We start from the raw sequence: 20,722 nt of genomic DNA, 5'->3' as shown, positions 1-20,722 counted from the left end.
AATACAATCATGGCACATACACACAATGATACTAACACACTCAAACACACACACACACACACACACACACACACACACAAATACATTGCACATATACACAAGCATACACTCATGTATAAACACACATATAGACACAAACACACTGATGCACCCATATCCACTCAAGCACCCACATGCACTAAAACACATACATAAACACAAATGCACACATATCACTTACAAAAACACACACACGAAAACATGCGAACACAAACTCACATGCACAAAAACACACTTAAATTTATACAGACACATGCGCTAAAACATACATGCACATACTGTACATAAATGCACTCACACATACACATACACATACACTTCTACAGTCACAAACTCACTTGCACACAAACACACACCGGCTCAGGATCAGTTATTGGTCCTGAATGCTGGTGCACCGTGAATGCATGATGTCATAATTATATCTGTCGGCTGTAGATTTACTGGCTTCTGATTGGCCGTGAAAGACTGTCATTAATACAGAAGCAGGTGTTGTCATGCACTGAATGATGCAGTGCTGTAATGTAAGCATTGCTGAGTTTTGATGATTGTGTGTGTGTGTTTGTGTGTGTGTGCATGTTTGTACTGTACTGTATGTGCATGCATGATTGCACTATATATGTGTGCATGTTTGTGTGCATTCATGTGCATGTGTGTGCGCGTATCTTTCTCTTTGTGTATGTGTGTGTGTGTTGAACTGAAGCTCTAACCTGAGCTGTAAACCGCAGCTCCACCACACATCTGCATGCAGGAGTCACGCTTTTCTCCTCAGCAAGAACTAGTTGAAGAGTTTGATCTCTGCAGAGATTCAGTCAAATGTTCACACGGGTTCAGGTGGGAGGCGGAGGAAACACAGTTGCCATAAGTGAAATTCAGACGAAGCCTCATTTATTACTGCTTAGCTCTAACGGGAAGACATATTTCATGCATGTCCTTCAGGAAAGAAAGAAAGATGAAGCTGTTTGTCTGTTTATATATATCAGATTCACTCTATGTTTGGCATTTTTGCACGTTTCCCAGTCTTGTATTGGAAGTCATGAATAAATAAATTACGGCTGGGCGATTTGTCTTAAAATCTTAGTTTTTTTTTTGCTTTCATAGTTCACTGACAAGTTTTGTAGGGTGAAGCCTGGTTTATACTTGACGCGTCCGCTAGTTCGCTTTAGTGCGCGTGGCGAATATGACGTCATCATGTAGTTTGCAGATGTTCGCTTTAGGTGCGCGCAACATGATTTTGGCTGGTGGTGCGTATGATTTTTTTGAGGCTTGAGTGAAGAGTTCGCATGGCATCGCGTTTGATTGGAGTTGAATATGAAACACTTTAAAGAGATTTTATCTGAAACGGGTACGCATGTACAGATATCTTTGTGATCCGTGATCATAGGGATAACCAGATGATCAATAATTCATGGCTATAAATTGCAACAGCAGTGGGAAAGGAGAAAAGATTTTGTTAAAAGGTTTGGAAAAACCTGAGGGATAAGTTTGTTAAATTACGATTTTGAAAACATTTGCAGTTGAAATGTAAATTAAATATAAATACATTTCTAAAACAAATAGATTTTGAGAATAATGTTTAAATGATAGGCGACGCTGTGGTGCAGTAGGTAGTACTGTCGCCTCACAGCAAGAAGGTCGCTGGTTCGAGCTGGGTGGGTCAGTTGGTGTTTCTGTGTGAAGTTTGCATGTTCTCCCTGCGTTCGCGTGGGTTTCCTCCAGGTGCTCCGGTTTCCCCCACAGTCCAAAGACCTGTGGTCCAGGTGAATTGGGTAGGCTAAAATTGCCCATAGTGTATGAGTGTGAGTGACTGTGTGTGGATGTTTCCCAGAGATGGTTGCAGCTGGAAGGGCATCCGCTGCGTAAAAACGTGCTGGATAAGTTGGCGGTTCATTCCGCTGTGGCGACCCCGGAATAATAAAGAGACTAAGCCTATTCTTCATATTATATTTCATGGGAATAATATTATTTATTTTACAATGTGGCAAAATATTAGTTTTTTATTTATGTCAGTCCTGTTGACGTGAAGTTTTCACCAGATGTTGGTAGCAACCAAAGAAATGCATATATGCAAAGAAAACAAAACTAATTAGTTAGGGCTGGGCGATTTGGCCTAAAAACAAAATTAATCGATTAACTTTAACTTGATTACGATTAATGAATGATTCTTTTATTTATTTAGGTAATTTTTTTGCTTTAATAGTTCACTGACAATTTTTGTACAGTTAATATGCATGCATATTACACGTGTGAGAGTTTTGAATGAAAGGCGCATTACTTGAGTTTAAAATAATTAAAGGAAACACACACTATCTACTATATAAGATTATTTATTGAACATTAACATTGAACTACTGAAATTAAAACACACATTGCCTAAAAGCTACTAAATTTAATCGATTATAGGTTCTGAATGTGGATTTCGATTCCTTTTCGATTAATCGCCCAGCCCTATAATTAGTTTACAAATAATGTTATGTGGAATAAAATTAAATGACACAAGAAAAAAAAAAGTATTGAACACATGAAGAAAGCCAGGTGTTGGAAAAGCTGTAAAAGCCCAGACAGCAGCTGAAATTTCTCAGTAGTTTTTCAGCAACCCTCTGCCCTTCGTCGTTGTAAATTAATATGATCTGCTTCAGTCCAACATCTACATTACAAGGATGATGAAGATGAAACCAGAGTGGACATTTCACCAAGACTATGATCCAAAACACAGCCAAGGAAACTCTCAAATGCTTTCAGAGAAAGAAAATAAAGCTGTGGAATGGCCTAGCCAATCACCTGACTCAAATCCAAAATACACATTAAAGATCAGATTTGGTAGATGAGACCAACAGAACCATTAAGATTTTTACACTGTTGAAGCCTGTGGAAAAACTGACATTTGCAGTTCATGTGACTTCATTCTCCACATGAGAGGCGTCTTTAAGCTGCCAGAATTAACTTTTTTAATCTACTTTTAAATATTTTTAATTCATTTTTTTTTTCTTGAATGTTGTCAACCTTCACCAAACAGGCCCATCTTCCTCAAACCTCCCTCCTCACCTCTTCACCAAATCACATTTACCCATAATTTCAGCTAATAATCGGTGAGTCATGTTTACTGTCCGTCCGCAATAACGACGGCTCTGACGGCACCACCACACGTCAGCAGTTTTCACTCAGTGGCTGATTAGACTCCACCCTCAGGCTTCTCAAGCATTTTTGGACGATGTCCAATTGCCCAATCCTTTTAAAATCTGACATCAATTTCATCTAACCCAGAGTTTTAGCCATTTGTAAGTCAAATCTGCCTTCCAAGTTACTTACAAAAGATGCAATCACAATATTATTTAGACAGTTAATCACCAAAGACAATTATTTTCTTAGACAATACATCATCAGGCCCCAATTAATCATAAGGCCCCAATTTATAAGTGTTTATTAGAGCTTGTCAATGTGTTTTTGCATTGAGTGTTGCTTCATTCTGCTTCATTCTGACTACACTACAACTGTTCCTTTTACCACTACAGCAATGTTACCATGGCAATTTAAAACTGTTTAATGCATAAACATTAACAGTGAGCTATACACATTCAAATCTCTGCATTCATGTTAGCAGTGTAGCGATGCGTGTGTTAGGGAGGTTTCGTCAAGTATTTACAATTTAGAACAAGAATTTGATTTACGTGAAATGACATCTATATCCCATATCTGCAACAGTGCGAGAAACTTACGAGAGATGTTTGTTTCCCGCTCATGCTGTATTAACTGAATCTTGAAGCATGTAATATATTAGCCCAATCGCCACACCTTATCTTTACATTGTTTTCTATATGTTGTTATTTAGGATTTTAGAATGTTTACAATTTTAAAAGTCGTGGTGTGATGATTCGCGTCTGGTGTGAGATGAGATTGGTTTCTAAAGGAGAAATTCACAATAAAGTGGGATCTCATATAGTCATTTTTCATTCTTGCAGCCCAGTAGCAGCTCTTTCTTTCTTTCTTTCTTTCTTTCTCTCTTTCTTCATTTCTTTTCTTCTTTCTTTTCTTTCTTTCTCTCTTCATTTTTTTCATTCTTTTTTTTCTTTCTCTCTTTCTTCATTTTTTTAAATTCTTTCTTTCTTTCTTTCTTTTTCCTTCCTTCCTTAAATATTTCCTCTTTCCTTTCTTTATTTCTTCCTACCCTCTTCTTCTTTCTTTCTTTCTTTCTTTCTTTCTTTCTTACTTCCTTAATTCTTTCCTCTTTTTTTCTTCCTTCCTTTTTTCTTCTTTCTTTCTTTCTTTCTTTCTTTTTTTCTTTCTTTCTTTCTTTCTTTCTTCCTTTCTCCTACCTTCCTTCCTTCTTCTTCTTTCTTTCTTTCTTACTTCCTTAATTTTTTTCTTTCTTTCTTTCTTTCTTCCTTCCTTCTTCTTTCTTTCTTTCTTTCTTTCTTTCATTCTTTCCTTCTCCTTCCTTCCTCATTCCTTTCTTCATTTCTTTTCTTCTTTCTTTCTTTCACTCTCTTTTTTCTTTCTTTTTTACTTTCCTTCCTTCTCCTACCTTCCTTCTTTCCTCATTCCTTTCTATCTATCTTTTTCTTTATTTCTTTCTTTCTTTCTTTCTTTCACTGAGGTCTTCCTTGTTTTTTGTCTTTCTTCTGTTTCTGTACTTTTTTTATCAATAAGCTTTTTTAATTCTTCTGTGTCTTTCACATCTTTTTTCTTCTTTATCTTTTTTAATGAGAGCACATTAGCCCCCAGCCTCTTTGAAAAAAAAAGATTTCATAAAGTTTTCGATCTAAATACCTCATAAATCGTTTATGATACTGTACTATATAAACACTTTTTTCTTTGTTAATGGAATCTCAAGCACAGACAAACATTTTCAAACCTGCTATCAAACTCCTGCTCATTCATAAAGCCTCCCGGCACTGTTCATGCGGGAGCCACTAAACATCTCCCCCGATCATTAAATAATGTCCTGGCAGGCGTTAAACAGACCCCGCGCGCCTCTGGAGGAGCACAGCGCTGCACTGTTTACACTACCAGTGCGGTTGAGTTACACCATGTACTGTAAAGAGGGCCTGACTGCCAGTAACTCTAGTCACTTACCAACAAACGCATCATTTCCTGAAAGCTCCTCCCCCTCCCCCTCCTCCTCCCCCTCCCTCCTTCTCCAGCACCTTCAGCTTTGAGGAACCAAACCACAATCAATATGAACAGATCTGCACACCTGACTGTCCTCGGACACTAGTAAGGGCACTAGAACTTTTTTTTTGTTTTTTTTATCCGGCTCATCCTCCTTTTGTTTTGTTTGGAGGTTGCTGTTTTGTTTTGTTTGTTTTTTTGGGAATGTTGTGAGCCGCAGAGTGCCGGTTCTCCTTTACTCCGGCACATGGAAAGGATCTGTCGTTTCCAGCAGGCGAATGACAGGGAACCGGACTCATGTCACTCATGCAGATCTGGACTAAGTTATACGCACAGCTGGGACGTCCACCACCTAAGGTAGAGCACATAAATCTACTTAAAAAAAAACGTACAAAAGAAATGTGCGCTGATTAGTTTATTGGTTCTGGGGAAGATAAGAGGTTGTTTGCTTTTGTGTGTGCTGTTTGTCTGAAGGTCTATTGGTTTTATATATTGTTTTTTGTTGATTAGGTTTGCTGTCATCTTTGTCAGTGTTTGTTGATGGTGATCAGCATGGCAGGCTTTCAGTTTTAGGTATTTTCCAGATGGTAACCAGTTTTTTATAATGCGTAAATGTTGTTATCGAGAAATGGTATGCATTGTTATAAATAATATGTACTATTGTGACTATTATTATATTTTAATTAGTGTCATTCATATCTAATGAAGGATCTGGCATAATAGTAATGCTTCTTAAAAAGTTAATGTTTTTACTCTAGAAAAGACTAATTTTTTATCATATGTGTCTATTATTAGATTTGTTGTATTTTATTCATTATCAAGAGAAAGTGCAGATAAACATAATGATAATAAGGTAATTTTCTCTTACATTATGCACTTGCATGCACTATTATTTGGTTTTTATTGTTTATTTTTACAAAATTAAAAAGCAAAAAAATGCAATTCAATTCAATAAACCTTTTTGTCCCACGGTTAAAAAATTGTCTTTAGATACAGGCTCAGACACAAAAACAAAACATAAATGCACAATTATTTTAATAATCCGATATATAAAAACCAATGGCAGTGGAAATGTCTTCTTGAACTTAACCTTGTTTGCTAAAAGGGTCTTTATACCATCTACCAGATGGTAGTAACTTAAAGGAATGATTAAGTAAAGGATGATTATGTAAATAATAATGTAAATAATAATTATCATGAAAATAATAATTATAAATATTTTGTCTCAGAAACCTTTTATTGTGCTCTCTTTATTATATTTCTCTTTATTTATTTATTTAAAAATTATATTAATATATAATATTAATTATATTAATTATATTAAACACTATATTAAGCAATAAGCAATATATATATATAAATATATATATATATATATATATATATATATATATATATATATATATATATATATATATATATATATATATATATATATATATATATTCAAATTTTACTTTTGTTTTTTTTATATAACCCTTTTTTGTTTTTTTTGTTTTTGTCTTTTATTTATGTTATTACCCTGAAAAGTGTTATTATTAACTATTTTTAAAAATTATGACCCTTTTATAGCGTTAATTTTTTAAAAATACAATTTTCTTTCTGCATTTTGCATTCAGTGAAGCAACTACAATTTAGGTGATTATGATTTATATATTCATTATAACATTTAATCATAAATTTAACAAATTTTGCACGTTTTTCATTGGTCAGTCACTAGATGAAGATTCTTGCATTCATGAATGCATCCAGAATCATTCTGACTGCAACTGGTAATTGGTTGCACAGCAATTAGCGTGACGAACATGACTTCTGGTTTCCAGTAAGAGGTTGGACGCAGGTGATTCTGGGATTTGGTGCAGCTTATTTATTTTGCACTGGGTCATCAGTTTGCACTAGGGTTTGGATTGCTTTTGAAATCACAAAAACACTAATAATTGCGTCAGTCTCAGGAAATGCATAAACCACAGCGCAACATTTGGAAATTTTTTGTCGTGCAGACATATTCAATTCAATTCAATTCAGCTTTATTTGTATAGCGCTTTTACAATGTAGATTGTGTCAAAGCAGCTTCACATAAATGGTCATAGTAACTGGAACAGTGTAGTTCAGTTTTTTTAGTGTTTAATGTAGTAATAGTGTTTAACATATATGAAATATAGCAGTGCAATGTTGTTGTTGTTTTTTTGATGAGAGGAGGTCCTGTGTTGCGTGAGGCCGTACTGGAAGACACTTCCCTTTATTCCGGTCATCGTGAATTTGTCTGTTATCAAAGGGGTTTGGGGCTCTATTTTTGGGCCCGCTTGTGTTTTACGGGAACAGTGTGATGTAAAGTGCTGTTAAGGCACAATCAGCCTTCGCTTCCCAATTCGTCAACCTGCACCACATCTGCCCTGTGTTCACGTTTCCTTTTTTCTCCTCTTTCTTTCTTTTAGTGGTTTCTCTGTTGTTTTGCCTGCCTGTTTCGTTGTTTGATTTCTTTCTTTCTTTTGGTTGTTCGTTTGTTCTTTTGTTTGACTTTTGCTTAGTTTGTTTGCCTGTTTTTTAATTGTGTATTTTCTTTAGTTGTTTGCTATATTTGTTCTCAATTTGCAATTGCTTGTTTGTTTGTTTAGTTCTCTTTAAACACCTTCACTTTCTTTTTTCACTTCTTTATTTTGGTCATTTGCCGCCTTTCTTCTTTGTTTGGCATTGTTTGTTTATTATTTTATTTGTTTGATGCTCCATTTGTTGTGTTGTTCCTTATTTTGTTTCATCGTTCTTTTGTTTCAGTCTTTTTTCTTACTTTAGGCTTACTTTCTTTTCTTTGTTTTTTTTTTCTTGCTTTGATGGCCCGTCCTTTTTTCTATTTTCTTTCTTTAAGCTATTTGTCTTTTTTTCCTCCTTCTCTCTTTTGTTTGCCTTTAATCTGTTTGTTTGTTCATTCATTTTTTATCCTTCCTTGATTCTTTTGTCTCTGATTTTGCTTGTCCATCTTTGGTCCTTTAGTTTATTTTCTTTCTTTAAGCATTCTCTAAGTCTCTTTGTTTCTTTTCCATTGTTTTCTCTTTCATTATTTTGGTGTTTCTTTTTTTTTGTTTTTCCTCTGACCTTGACCTTGCAGTTCTTCATCATCATTAAAGTTTATTAGCTTAATGCATTTTAAAAACCTTGTCAGTTTAAACTTCTGATATACTATTTTCTGAGATCTCACGTTTGAAGCACACCCAATGTCATGGGATGTTGCATTTTGTTTGGAAATGAAAATCAGGTTGATGCCAGAGCCCGATGACATCAATGTCCAACGTCGGACAGACATTGCATTTTGGTTACTTTCCAACGCAACCTAAAAACAACAAAATATCAACGTCTAATGATGTTACAGCTTGTCATTGTGTGGATGTTATGACGTCTTTCAGACGTTGGATTTGGGTTGCCATACACATTAATGTCAGTATTTTGACATCATTTCGACCTATCTATCTATCTATCTATCTATCTATCTATCTATCTATCTATCTATCTATCTATCTATCTATCTATCTATCTATCTATCTGTCTGTCTGTCTGTCTGTCTGTCTGTCTGTCTGTCTGTCTGTCTGTCTGTCTGTCTGTCTGTCTGTCTGTCTGTCTGTCTGTCTGTCTGTCTGTCTGTCTGTCTGTCTGTCTGTCTGTCTGTCTGTCTGTCTATTTATCTATCTATCTATCTATCTATCTATCTATCTATCTATCTATCTATCTATCTATCTATCTATCTATCTATCTATCTATCTATCTATCTATCTATCTATCTATCTATCTATCCGTGTATCCATCCATCAATCCTCTTTTTACTTTATCACGTAGTTAATTTACTTAGCATTTCTTATTTCCCATCCCCCTCTTTCTGTTGCTTTTTTTAGTCATTTGGGTTTTTTTTTTTAGTCATTTTTTTTTTCTTGCTGATTGTTTGTTTTCTTTCTTGTCTTGTTTTACTATTTTGCTTTGTTTAATTTTGTTTTTGATATTTTCTTACTTTACACCATTTGGCTTTTTTTCTAACAACCTTTTACAGTCTTTCTCCTTCATTTTGGTCGTTTGGTCTCTTTTTCTCTTGGTCATTTTTCTTGCTTGCAGTCACTTGCAAGTCTTTTTCTTCTATTTTTGCCTTCCTGTAGTTTGTTCATTTTCTCATTCCTTAATTTGTTTTTTAAATTATTTATTCTTTTTGTTTGACATGATTCTTCTTTCTTTTGACCATTTTAGCTTCTTTCTTTCTTTCTTTCTTTCTTTCTTTCTTTCTTTCTTTCTTTCTTTCTTTCTTTCTTTCTTTCTTGTTTCTATCTATCTATCTATCTATCTATCTATCTATCTATCTATCTATCTATCTATCTATCTATCTATCTATCTATCTATCTATCTATCTATCTATCTATCTATCTATCTATCTATCTATCTATCTATCTATCTATCTATCTGTCTATCTATCTATCTATCTTCCTCCTTTCTTTCTCTTATTCTTTCTATTTTAATGAACTAATCTTGTCCTTTGCCATCTATTTTCTGCCCATCTTGTTCCTTGATCTTTATCTCCCTCCGCATGAAATAAAATAAATAAATAGAAGATAAAGCGCATCAGGAAGCTGGATGTGATAATCTGGCAGTGACGCTTCAGGCTAGTCGGCAGTTTTCCCGTCAGTGCTTGTTGGAAAGGTTCAATAAGTGTCATGCTGTGGTGTAACCTGACACATTGTCGTAATAACGAGGCTTTATTACAGTACGGGAGTGTCTGGAGATGTTTGTGTGTGTGTGTTTTTTTCCTTGTTCACGCCGGCTTTACTCATCTTGCACCAGAGTGTCTCGCAGGTGCATCTTTTTCCTTATATTTCATACAGGAAACATTTACGCAGACTTACAGTAAATGATTCGTTTCTGGTGGTCTCCACAGACTAACCATGCCACCTCATCTCTACCGGGTTTGTCTGCATTTCCCTCTAGCGATGATTTTCAAAGCTCTTCTATTGTAAATCTACCTTGATGTTGTTGTTATCATTTCCTGCTTCTGGTTGTTGAATATTTATGCTGACTGTGCATGATTGCTACTGCTACGTGGAAAAAAAAAGATTTTGGGAAACTCTACCATCTTCACCCAACCCAAACAGACATCTCAGCAAGCTTGGTTTTACGCATATTGCAAAAATAAATAAAGAAAAAAAAAACAGGAACAGAACTGATATTGTCCATTCACAAATGCTGGAAAGTGTGAAATCATTGGCCGACTGCAGGTTACGGAGTTCAGGTTAGCCCGTCCTGTGGATGAAACCGCAGCGGGATTCAAGATGAATAGAAAATGAATGAACAGATTTTCCCCGGGTCACACGACCGCATTGCTTTCCTGTAAATGCACGTTGTTGAACACATGGGTCATCAAGTAATATCAGCAGATAACCACATTTATATGCTTGCACAAGGATAAGGTTGGAACTAGCAGCTGTTTGAGGCTTAATTAATCAGATGATTATTCAGTCGTGCCCAGTCATCCTCTGGCATCAACAATGATTTAAAACATAGGTCTCAAACTCAATTTCTGGAGGGCCGCAGCTCTGCACAGTTTTGCTCCAACCCTAATCAAACACAGTTTGAGACTAATCAAGGTTTTCAAGACTCTTTTGCTCACCTCGATTTTTTGGATCAGCTGTGTTTGATTAGGGTTGGAGCAAAACTGTGCAGAGCTGCGGCCCTCCAAGAATTGAGTTTGAGACCTAAGATTTAAAATATACCACTTAATAATAATTTTTACGAACGCACAAGAGTTTCTACTGGATGTTCAGTCAAACAAAAAGTATGTAAATATACATACCTCGCCTGTGATTTTTTTTCCTTTTTTAAATATTACCCAAATTTAAATTAACAGAGCATTGACATTTTCATAGTATTTCCTATAATATTTTTCTTCTGGAGAAAGTCTTGTTTATTTTATTTTGGCTGGAATAAAAGTAGTATTCAATTAAAAAAAAAAAACATTTTAAGGTCAATATTATAAGCCCTTTAAGCAATGTTTTTTCGATTGTATACAGAACTGTCATGTTCACCAGCGAACAACCACCAGATGTCGCTAGTAAACACTCACTCATGAAACTACAAATGTGTTTGTTATGGACTTCAACTTCATACATGCTCTTCGGCCACACACCTGCTTCCTTATTTAGCTTGATTACATTCGCACACCTGAGGACTTTCAGAGACTGATTAACACACACTATTTAAGCCACACATTCACTCCTTCAGTTTGCCGAGTCTTGTTTATCTGTAAGGTGACATTACAACGCGTTTTTCCTGACTTGTTATCTTGTGTACCGACCGTTAGCCTTGTTAGCCTCTTTGTCTTTGCCTGCCGCCTGCCTTTCTGACCTCTAGCCTGTATTCGACTGTGATTCTGGACTGTCTCCAAATACCTGTTTGCACCGGTGTTGACCATCGCTTGCCTGACTTTGAATAAACCTGCATTTGGATCCTACCTTCTGTTGTTGGTGTCACTCCCCGGCGTTACAAGAACACGCCATCTTTATACAACGGCTTGCCTAATTACCCTAATCAACCTAGTTAAAGCTTTAAATGTCACTTTAAGCTGAATACTAGTATCTTGAAAAATATCTAGTCAAATTCTTTCCGTTGAACACAAATTGGGGGGGAAATATACAGGGGGGGGGGGGTTAATATTTTAGACTTCAACTGAATGAAATGGCCCCAAAAGTATTAAATTTATTCTCTTCAAAAGCTTAGCTTTGCAACGTTTCAAGCACACCGGCTCTTCATCTTACAATAATTTATTAATAATATTGTGTATAAAATATATAACTTAATTATAAAGTGATTCAACTGATTTTAAACTTTGCAAGGAGTGTAAACATTTAAATGCAGCATTTTTAATTGAATGTATGCATGGGATAATAACTATTTTCAAGGTATACCGTGGTTTGGAGCCGCCAACATTTTTTCCTATACCGTTCCAAAGGTATATAAGATATTTTTTACGTTTTTTTTTTTTTTTTTTTCGGACAACAGTATCTCCAGCAGAAAAGATATCAAACGATGCCATTTTAAATTGTAAAGAAATCAGTGTTTTTAAAACTAATGAGAACAGCAGAAGTCAATGATTCATTTGAATTATTGAGTCCGACGTTTTTACTGCTCCAAAATATTTTAAAAGTTTCCCAAAATAAAATATATTGTGTGCAAAGTGGAAAAAAGTTTTAGTTTTTAACCAGACATTTAAAAAGAATATAGCTCAGAGCAGTGAGCACAATACTGAAAATTTTTGATATTTTTATCCAAGGTTATACACTTTAATACCCAAAACGTTAAGGTAACTCAAACTATTTACGAAAACCGATTGCAACAAACCATTTAAGTTCAAAAACTAATTCTAACTAATGCTGTGAACTTAATCCATTTGAGTAAATGAAGCAATTTAAGCACTGTAAAACTAAATAAATGAAGAGAACTCAAACCAACTGAGTACTGTAAAACCCAGTAAATTAAGGCAACTCAAAACGTTTGAGGAACCTGTTTGCTACAAACCATTTAAATTAAAATGTAATGTAATGTCTATTTATACAGCACATTTATTGTGTATGGCTATACACCTAAAGTGCCTCACAATCATGGGGGGAGGGGGGTCTATTCCACACCACCACCCCTGGTGATACCCGTAGAATTAACTTTCGGTATATTTTGAGTTAACTACACTCGTTTCATTTGATAAAGTTAACTGTTGTGTTTTACAGTGTACCGTCAGAGTATTATACCGGCCCTTGCCTAATAGAGCAATTTAATGCATAACTCTGCTGTTACATAATTCTGATTCAATTATGTATCTTTGGGACTTTAAATCTGTATTTATTTTTTTGTTCTGTTGAAATTCTTGATTCTGATTGGCTGAAAGGTGTACAATACAGTTATTTAATAAAACTGTGCTTCATCAGAGTGGAGATCAACCAACTCGCAAATACAATGCCTAAATAGTTTTGAAGAGGTAGCTTACGCACGTTACTATGAACTATTATCAACATTATGTCAATTACATAAATGCAATTTTTTAAACTTATATCAATTTTTTTTCTGTTTGGCATTTTAAGACCATTGTTTGTGTGCTTTTTTTCCTGATATTTCCTTTGCCATCTTTAATTTTTTTTTTTCAGCTTTTGCCTTCTTTCTTTCTTACTCTTGTTTGCTTGTGCTTGTGTTTGTTTAGTCTTTCCTTAGCTAATTTGTTCCTTGTCTGGGTTTTTTCTTCTTCTGTTTGTTCTATTTTCTGTTTGTCTTCCTTTCTAACAAATATTTGTTCTCTTTTTAAGCCGTTTGTCATTCTTCATTTTTCCTTTTTTCCATTTGTTTGCTCCCATTTCTGGTTTCTTTTTACAAACACACACACACACACACACACACACACACACACACACACACACACACACACACACACACATTTACACATACAGATATATCCACAAGAAGTATTTAATTGGATAATACGCATGTAACAGTAAAATATGAGTATATGTGTACATAGAAATGCTCTATTACATTATAGTGCAAAACTCTTGATTCTAACACTGCAAAATATGTTGTCAATTAATATAATGACCGATATGTTGTTACAGTCTTACGAAAGTATAATGAAAGATCAAAGCAACCGCAGAACAAAGATTGATTTCAATGGGATACTCGGGAAAAGGAGCGGAAACCTTGAGGCTTGATCGGTTACAGGGCTTTTTTTTCTTTCTTTTTACCTCATGATCACGTAAAAGAGCTGGATTTAGTCTGGCAAACATCCACCCTCCCGCTCAGGAACAAAAGATGCTCTCATTCGGTATAAGGTCACTGAGTTCATGTAAGGACACTCGATAGTGGGCGCATTGAATTTGTGTTTGTGCCCACTTTTCTTTTTATATGCTCGTTTTCCATTGTTTTTGAATGTTTCGTGTTGGCATTTTGACTTAGGCAAACAGAAATATTGCTAGCGTGTCCAGCGCGTCTCTGTCATTCTCGGGCAGGGGAATCCCTGTTTGCTGGCTCAGCGGAGGAGAAAAAGGAGTGGAGAATGCTTTCCAGGAAGTCTCGCCTGGTTTCTTGCGGTTTGCCCGAGTCAAACGATGCTGTCGCCAGTTGACTAAACAGCATCCAAAGTCATTTCCCATAGACGACTAGCTGAACAGCGTTTGTTGTTCGTTCTCTTGTCGGAAACAAGTCGACTTTTGGGAATTCTGTGGTTCGTTTGACCACGCAAATGTATGCTTAAATGGATAGTTAGCCCCAAAAGTTCTGCCATCATTTACTTCTCCTTGAGTTTCTTAAACACAAAGGAAGATATACTAAAGAGTGTTCAGCCATTGACTTCCGTAGTATTGTTTGTAATTTGTTCATTGTAAGCGGGCTAGTTGTGTGGGTTGATGTTTTTCAGTGCTCAGACGGTCTCTATCAGGTCCTTGAAGGAATGCGGTCGCTCTATATTTGGGCACAGATTAGTTTTTTGTGTGATGTCAAGTCATTCTGTCTTCCACAAGCATTTCATCCTTCCCAGCATAATGAAATCAATGAGAAACATCATTTGAATGCGGAAAGACGACTTAACCGCTGCCTGGAGACTGAACAGGCTGTTGCTTAAACAGTCAAATTACCCTGATGTCAAGTAGGCCTTAACTCCAGCCTGGCTGACACGGCACCAGGAAATGTTTCACGCTCATCTGGTATTTCAATAGTGCCATAATAATTCTGTTTTGTTCAAATAACACTGGGAGAAGTGTTTTTTTTTTTTAATGACTATAGATGTATAAAAAGGATCAAATAATAAAATTACAAAAAAATGTATTTAAAAAATAAAAATATAAACTTTTTTCAAACAATATTTATATAAAATGACAATATTTAATAGTTAATGATCCTTGACTTTAATTAGAAAATAGAAAGTGGATAAATGATGGAAAAATATAATGTAAATAAATTACTGTATTTACTGTTAGGGCTGGGCGATAAAATTGGTATCTGTATTTATTGACCGAACACCATTGTCAACATCGATAATAAAAAAAGTTCGGTATGAAGCGCTGTAGCTTTATAGAGATGTGGCTGCTGAGCACGCACCTTTAAAAAAGCAGTGCCGATAAGCTTAAGGTGTAAGTTTGTCATTTCCAATGGAGGCGTGCGACTTGCATGACACACAAAAGGGAGCGATGCACACATGTTGTGCAAGTGGCGCACACATAAGGCGAGCACATTTTGTTTAAAATATGCACATTTCAGTAATAACGACAGACTAATTACCTCAGACAAACACAGTAAACACTGCAGTGCTTTTTAGTTTTCTCCATAAACTTGCATCGGAGCTGCAGCAATGGATTGTCTGTTTGTTATCCTCTGAGAAAACAGTTGATAGTCGCTTAGTTACAGAAAAATAGCAGAGCTTTGAAAATGGTGAAGCAAAGGCGTTCATGCTTGTCACTTCAGGACAGAATAACAACACATGCGAAAATTAGGGCCATATAGCAGCAGTCAGGAGACTGTAAATAAAAAAGGATGTTATCAGAGTGGCTTTTTGGTTTCTTTTCTTGTGCATCCCAGCCACTAGCTCCCCATCTGAAAGAGTTTTTTAGCATAGTAATAGTATAGTCATCCAACTTCACAGTTTGTAATGTTGCAGTATGTATTTGAATAATGATGGTTAGTTCCTTTACTTAAAAGCTCAGATGTGATTCTCATAATTAGTTTTGTTTACAGAGATTGAGATTTACTGTACTGTTATTCACACCTTAAAGTTTGCTTTGATGGTTCAGCATTTGCACTTTACCATTGCACACACTTTGTAACAATTTATTTATCACAATAAATTGGTTATTTATTTTATTCATCTTTTAAGAGTCTCTTATGTTTATTTTATTATAAAGAGATCAGATATTTTGTTTAAAATTTTTAGTTTTTGACTATTAAAACAGTTTGGTTTGGTTAAAAAAAAACATAATATTTCTAAATAGATTGTTAAAAAATATTCAATAATTATCGATACAGAATGATCTGAAACATGATATTGTAATTTTTATTTTATTTATTATTTCTTAGCAATATCGCCCAGCCCTATTTACTATAATTGTTTTTTCTTTATTGATTTAATGTGTGTTTAATCTAAAACAATATAGCAAGAATTATTTTTTATAAGTTAACTAAAATATAATTTCTGCAAATGTGAACGGAATTAATTCATATTTACATTTTTTACGTTTTATTTAAGACTTTAAAGGTACAAAAGCTGAACGAAAAATTTAAGCAAAATTAATTTAAAAACTCAATTATAATAAAATATGTAAACAAAGTAAATTTTAAAAATAGTTCATATAAACTTAATATATAATACATTGATGCAGACTATTATTAAACATACAGTAGAAGTGCAAGACTCCTGAAAAATAATGATCAATCCTTTTATATTAATACAGTACGTGGTGTCCCATTTTTAAAAGTATACGTTCATATGTCTGTGTAAAACTAGCAAATAAAAAAAGACATGGATAAGATCTTATATGCAAACAGTAATGATGCAAGATGGCCAAGTTTTCCACTCTCGGTTTCATTTGTCATATTTTTAATCTGTTCATTATCGCCATAATCAAGTGTAGAGGAAGTACAAAGACTTTGAACTATTATCATCGTGAAAGATGATGAGCTTCTTTGTTCTCACGATATTGTGACCCAACTACCACTAAAAAACACATACACACACTTCCCATGTGTCTCTCTGTTCAGTTTTTGCCTAAGGTTTTTAAAGCATCAATAAAATATTATGTTAAAAAAAACACCTCATGAAAAGTTCATTTTGTGGTCTACTTTTCTTCTTAACATTAAAAATGCTTTCCATTAATGAAACATATCAGATATCGTGGCTTCTGGACACCCTCCAGTGTCTGCTTGTTTACCATTCGCTGTTTTTCTTCGAACAGCGAACAGTTCTTGGAAAGTCTTGGCTGTGCAGAGCGTTTCGAGCCCTCACACATTCCTCAAGTGCAAACAAACACATTTACTACAAAAGGCTTATGATTAGCCGAGTGCATTGTCCTTCAAATCCATAACCATATCATGCATGCGGCACTTCATCTGCCTAATACACTTTGTGTTGAAATTAGACTGATGGTTCAGTGGTTCACAGTGTGCATTTGTTGCGCATATGTTTACAACCATCTTTAAGCCTTGTGTGGACAGCTCTGTATGGCAAATTACTGGAGTAATTATGCTATTGTAACGGCGTGATTAGGCTTGGTGATCCTACAATCTCCACCACATTCACATCTAGGATTAATCTTCATATCCAGGGGTCTTGAAGGGACAGTTCACCCAAAAAATGAAAAATTTATGAAATTTATTCACCCTCAGGGCATTCAGAATGACTTTTTCCCCTTTAGTTAAGCGGTAAAGATTCATTCATTCGTTTTTCTTCGTCTTAGTCACTTATTTATCAGGGTTCGCCACAGTAGAATGAACCACCAACTATTCCAGCATGTTTTACACAGCAAATGCCTTTCCAGTCACAACCTAGTACTGGGAAATACCCATACACTCCGAACACGAGGAGAGCATGCAAACTCTACACAAAAAAAAAGGCCAACTGGCCCAGCCAGGACTCGAACCAGCGACTTTCTTGCTGTGAGGCTACAGTGCTAACCAATAAGCCACCGTGCCGTCACACTAAAGCTTTTTAGCTGACATCATTATGGTCTTGGCGGTTCATAAAATACAATTTGAGAGTGAGAAAAACATATACAGGCAATATCTGTGGCTCCTGATGATACATTGACCACTTATGAAGGGAACCATTTGATCTGTGCAAGAAATTAAACATTATTTGCAGAATTATTACTGTTAAAAATATCTTAAGTGGCTCATTTAGCTATTTCAAAGGTTTCTAATTGTATTTTGGGTGTCCTTTGGTAGGTTTCAGGGGCGGACTGGGACAGCATTTTCACCAGGGAAAAGTTATTAAATGTCAGGCTAAAGTGAATAGGGGTGAGAAGCGTGATGTTTATGAAAAGTGTGTGGGGGGGGTGGCAGAATCACGGTGGCAAATGTCCCGGAGCTCCCTATGACCAGTACGCCCCTGGTAGTTTTACATCCACATAAGGTCTAAAGACTTTATTTTTGTCGTATTTTGTCTTTTATCAGTTTGAACTGGTTCAAGTATTCAGCCTCTCTAAACCCCGCCTTTCTGCCTACTCTGCTTTGATTGGTCAGATGATTCTGTAAGATTCAGATGTGCCTGTCATGATTGGTTGAAACCAAGTGCACATTACCATACCTGAATTTCAGCTTCCTCAGAACTAGCACCATGAGATGAGAACCATTGCGTGAGGTTTACTGAATAATTTCACACTTGAGTTCTCGTTCCTCTGAAATGTGCTTTCGCAGCAGAAAACAGCATGTTCTCCACTTGTCAGATTTAAGCATCAGGCCTCAAATACAACCACAGTGTTTGATGTGTTATTTGAGATCAGCCGATGAGAATCATATGCTGGAATAATGTGCAAATGAGTTTCAAACCATCATAAGTTTGTTCAGGAAGTAAAGCTGGTTTTACTGACGCGATCTTCACACGATGAACAAGTTTCCAGTGATGATCATCTTGTCTGTCCGCACCAGGTGAATAACAACACAAAGATTTTAATCCAAATCTGACTCAAGTCATTTTCAATCTGTTTGTTATTTTATTTTCAACATCTGAGGTAAAGTATCTCCTGCTGCTTTCAGTAGTATGGCAACAAATGTCACGTCTTCAAACTCACATTGGTAGCATTTAACAGTGAATAAAGCACATAATCAGCACCTGAGGTGATTGTGATTGTCATAGTGGTTTGTGCTGTTGTTCAGCCTTGTTCTGAAATGGAAATTTCATTAAGCAAAATAGTAAAATGTGGATAACTGTTGTTATTATTTTTGAAGATATATTTGGAGTGTGTTTGTCTGATTTTTTTTTCTGTTTGTTGTTTCTTTGCTACTTTTGGATTTTTGTTTGTTTGGCACTTGTGTATATCTTCACTGATGGGCTCCTTTTCATCTCATGGTTAGAACAAAAACTCATTTTAACGTGGAAAATATTGTTTTTATTATGTGTCGCAACATTACAAGGGTAAATAGGCTGGTCTGAAGTCACATACTTCCCTAAAATATAGTATGTGAAAAACAGCAGAGTTGTATGTCAGAATTCATAGTGTTTGAAAAACAGTAGGCGAAAGTACCCAGATGACCTACAACCTGGGAGGCTATGCTATCCCAGGATGCCACATGAGAGTCAAGTGACGAAACTGATGCGGTCAGGTCTTGAGATTAATGATAAAGGCAGATGTATTACGTACGAATTCCATTCATTCTACTCACATACATACTATTCAGAACATATTGTGTATTCAATTCAAAAGTAGCACCTACTTGAATAGTAGCCGGTTTCGGGAGCAGCCATACTGTTGGCAGTGGAAACGCAAGCTTGATCAAAGTGAGCCACACTAAACTAGGGCTGCACAATACTGATCAAATTCTTACATTGCGGTATTTTATTTTGCTGTGATATTTTGCGATATGTGTATCTTTTTGTTAGATGATTTGAAAAGCTTTATTTGGAAAGATTTGATTCATTTAGATTGACTAGAGGTGATTAAGTCTTTTTTATGCAGTGCGTCTGAATAAAATATAGTACATTGCAAGCATACATAAATACGACAGAGCACAAATAAATGATAAATAAACAATGTTTTATGTTTAACGGTATGAAATGAAACATAAAATAACATCATCATCATTGTATTAATAATTTTATCAAATAATATAAAAATAATATTTAATAATGTATTTATCTTTTAATCTTCAATTAACAATATACTCCTGCTATGTATTTATAGCGGATACACACATTGCAATTTCAATGGTCAAACGATATATTGTTCAGCCCTATACTGAACGAAACTGTATACATGATGCACTTCCATATCTGAAAATTCATAATGGGTCTTTACTTTCTCTGCAATGTTGATCAAGAATTGTCAGACAGCTAAATAATGATTGATAAAGTTATGTTTTCTCTCTCTCTCTCTCTGTTTCAGGACCTCTCTTGTTTAGACGATCAGCTGATCTTCTCCCCTCAAAATGACTCTTTATCAGAATACGCCAGTACTAACTTCCTCAATGCTGACATGGCGCCCACTGTGCCCACAATATGGGACATCAAAACACCAGCACCAGTCCAAGAGGTGAAGCTCACACCTTTAACACACTCACACACTTCTTTTCGGTTTTTGCGTTGAATGTTATTACCAGAAACCACGCCTGTGTGTGGCACGCCTTTAAAAGTCGACCTTTGTTCCTGCTCTGATAGTAAAGCATGTGATCTTTCTGTTGGCTTGAGCTTGTTTTCTTTTTTTTTTCCTTCTTCCTTCTCAGAGTTCCAACAGGTTTCAGGGTTTGAACTCCTTGGATGACATCTCAGCCATCATTAATACACCACCCATAGGCGGATATCAGGTAATGATGATGATGATGATGATGATACGAATAATAGACGTTTACAAAAAGAGTAATTAAATCATACAAT

At 35.5% G+C, this 20,722-nt stretch overlaps 1 protein-coding gene across 3 annotated transcripts in view; it reads left to right on the top strand.

Annotated features, from left to right (window-relative positions):
* sbno2b (strawberry notch homolog 2b) overlaps nucleotides 1-20,722 on the top strand; it is an 89,052-nt gene that overhangs the window by 46,019 nt on the left and 22,311 nt on the right. For 2 of the 3 annotated variants that reach the window (NM_001423267.1, XM_087302040.1), the window contains 2 exon segments: nucleotides 20,235-20,381; nucleotides 20,572-20,652. In NM_001423267.1, coding sequence (NP_001410196.1) covers nucleotides 20,235-20,381; nucleotides 20,572-20,652 — 228 coding nt within the window. 3 annotated transcript variants of the gene reach the window in all.

This window comes from Danio rerio, chromosome 22 (assembly GCF_052040795.2).
Source record: "Danio rerio strain M-AB ecotype USA chromosome 22, GRCz13ab, whole genome shotgun sequence".
NCBI classification, from domain to species: domain Eukaryota; kingdom Metazoa; phylum Chordata; class Actinopteri; order Cypriniformes; family Danionidae; genus Danio; species Danio rerio.
Note: the sequence above shows the minus strand (reverse complement) of the source record. Positions and strands in the feature narration are given on the sequence as shown.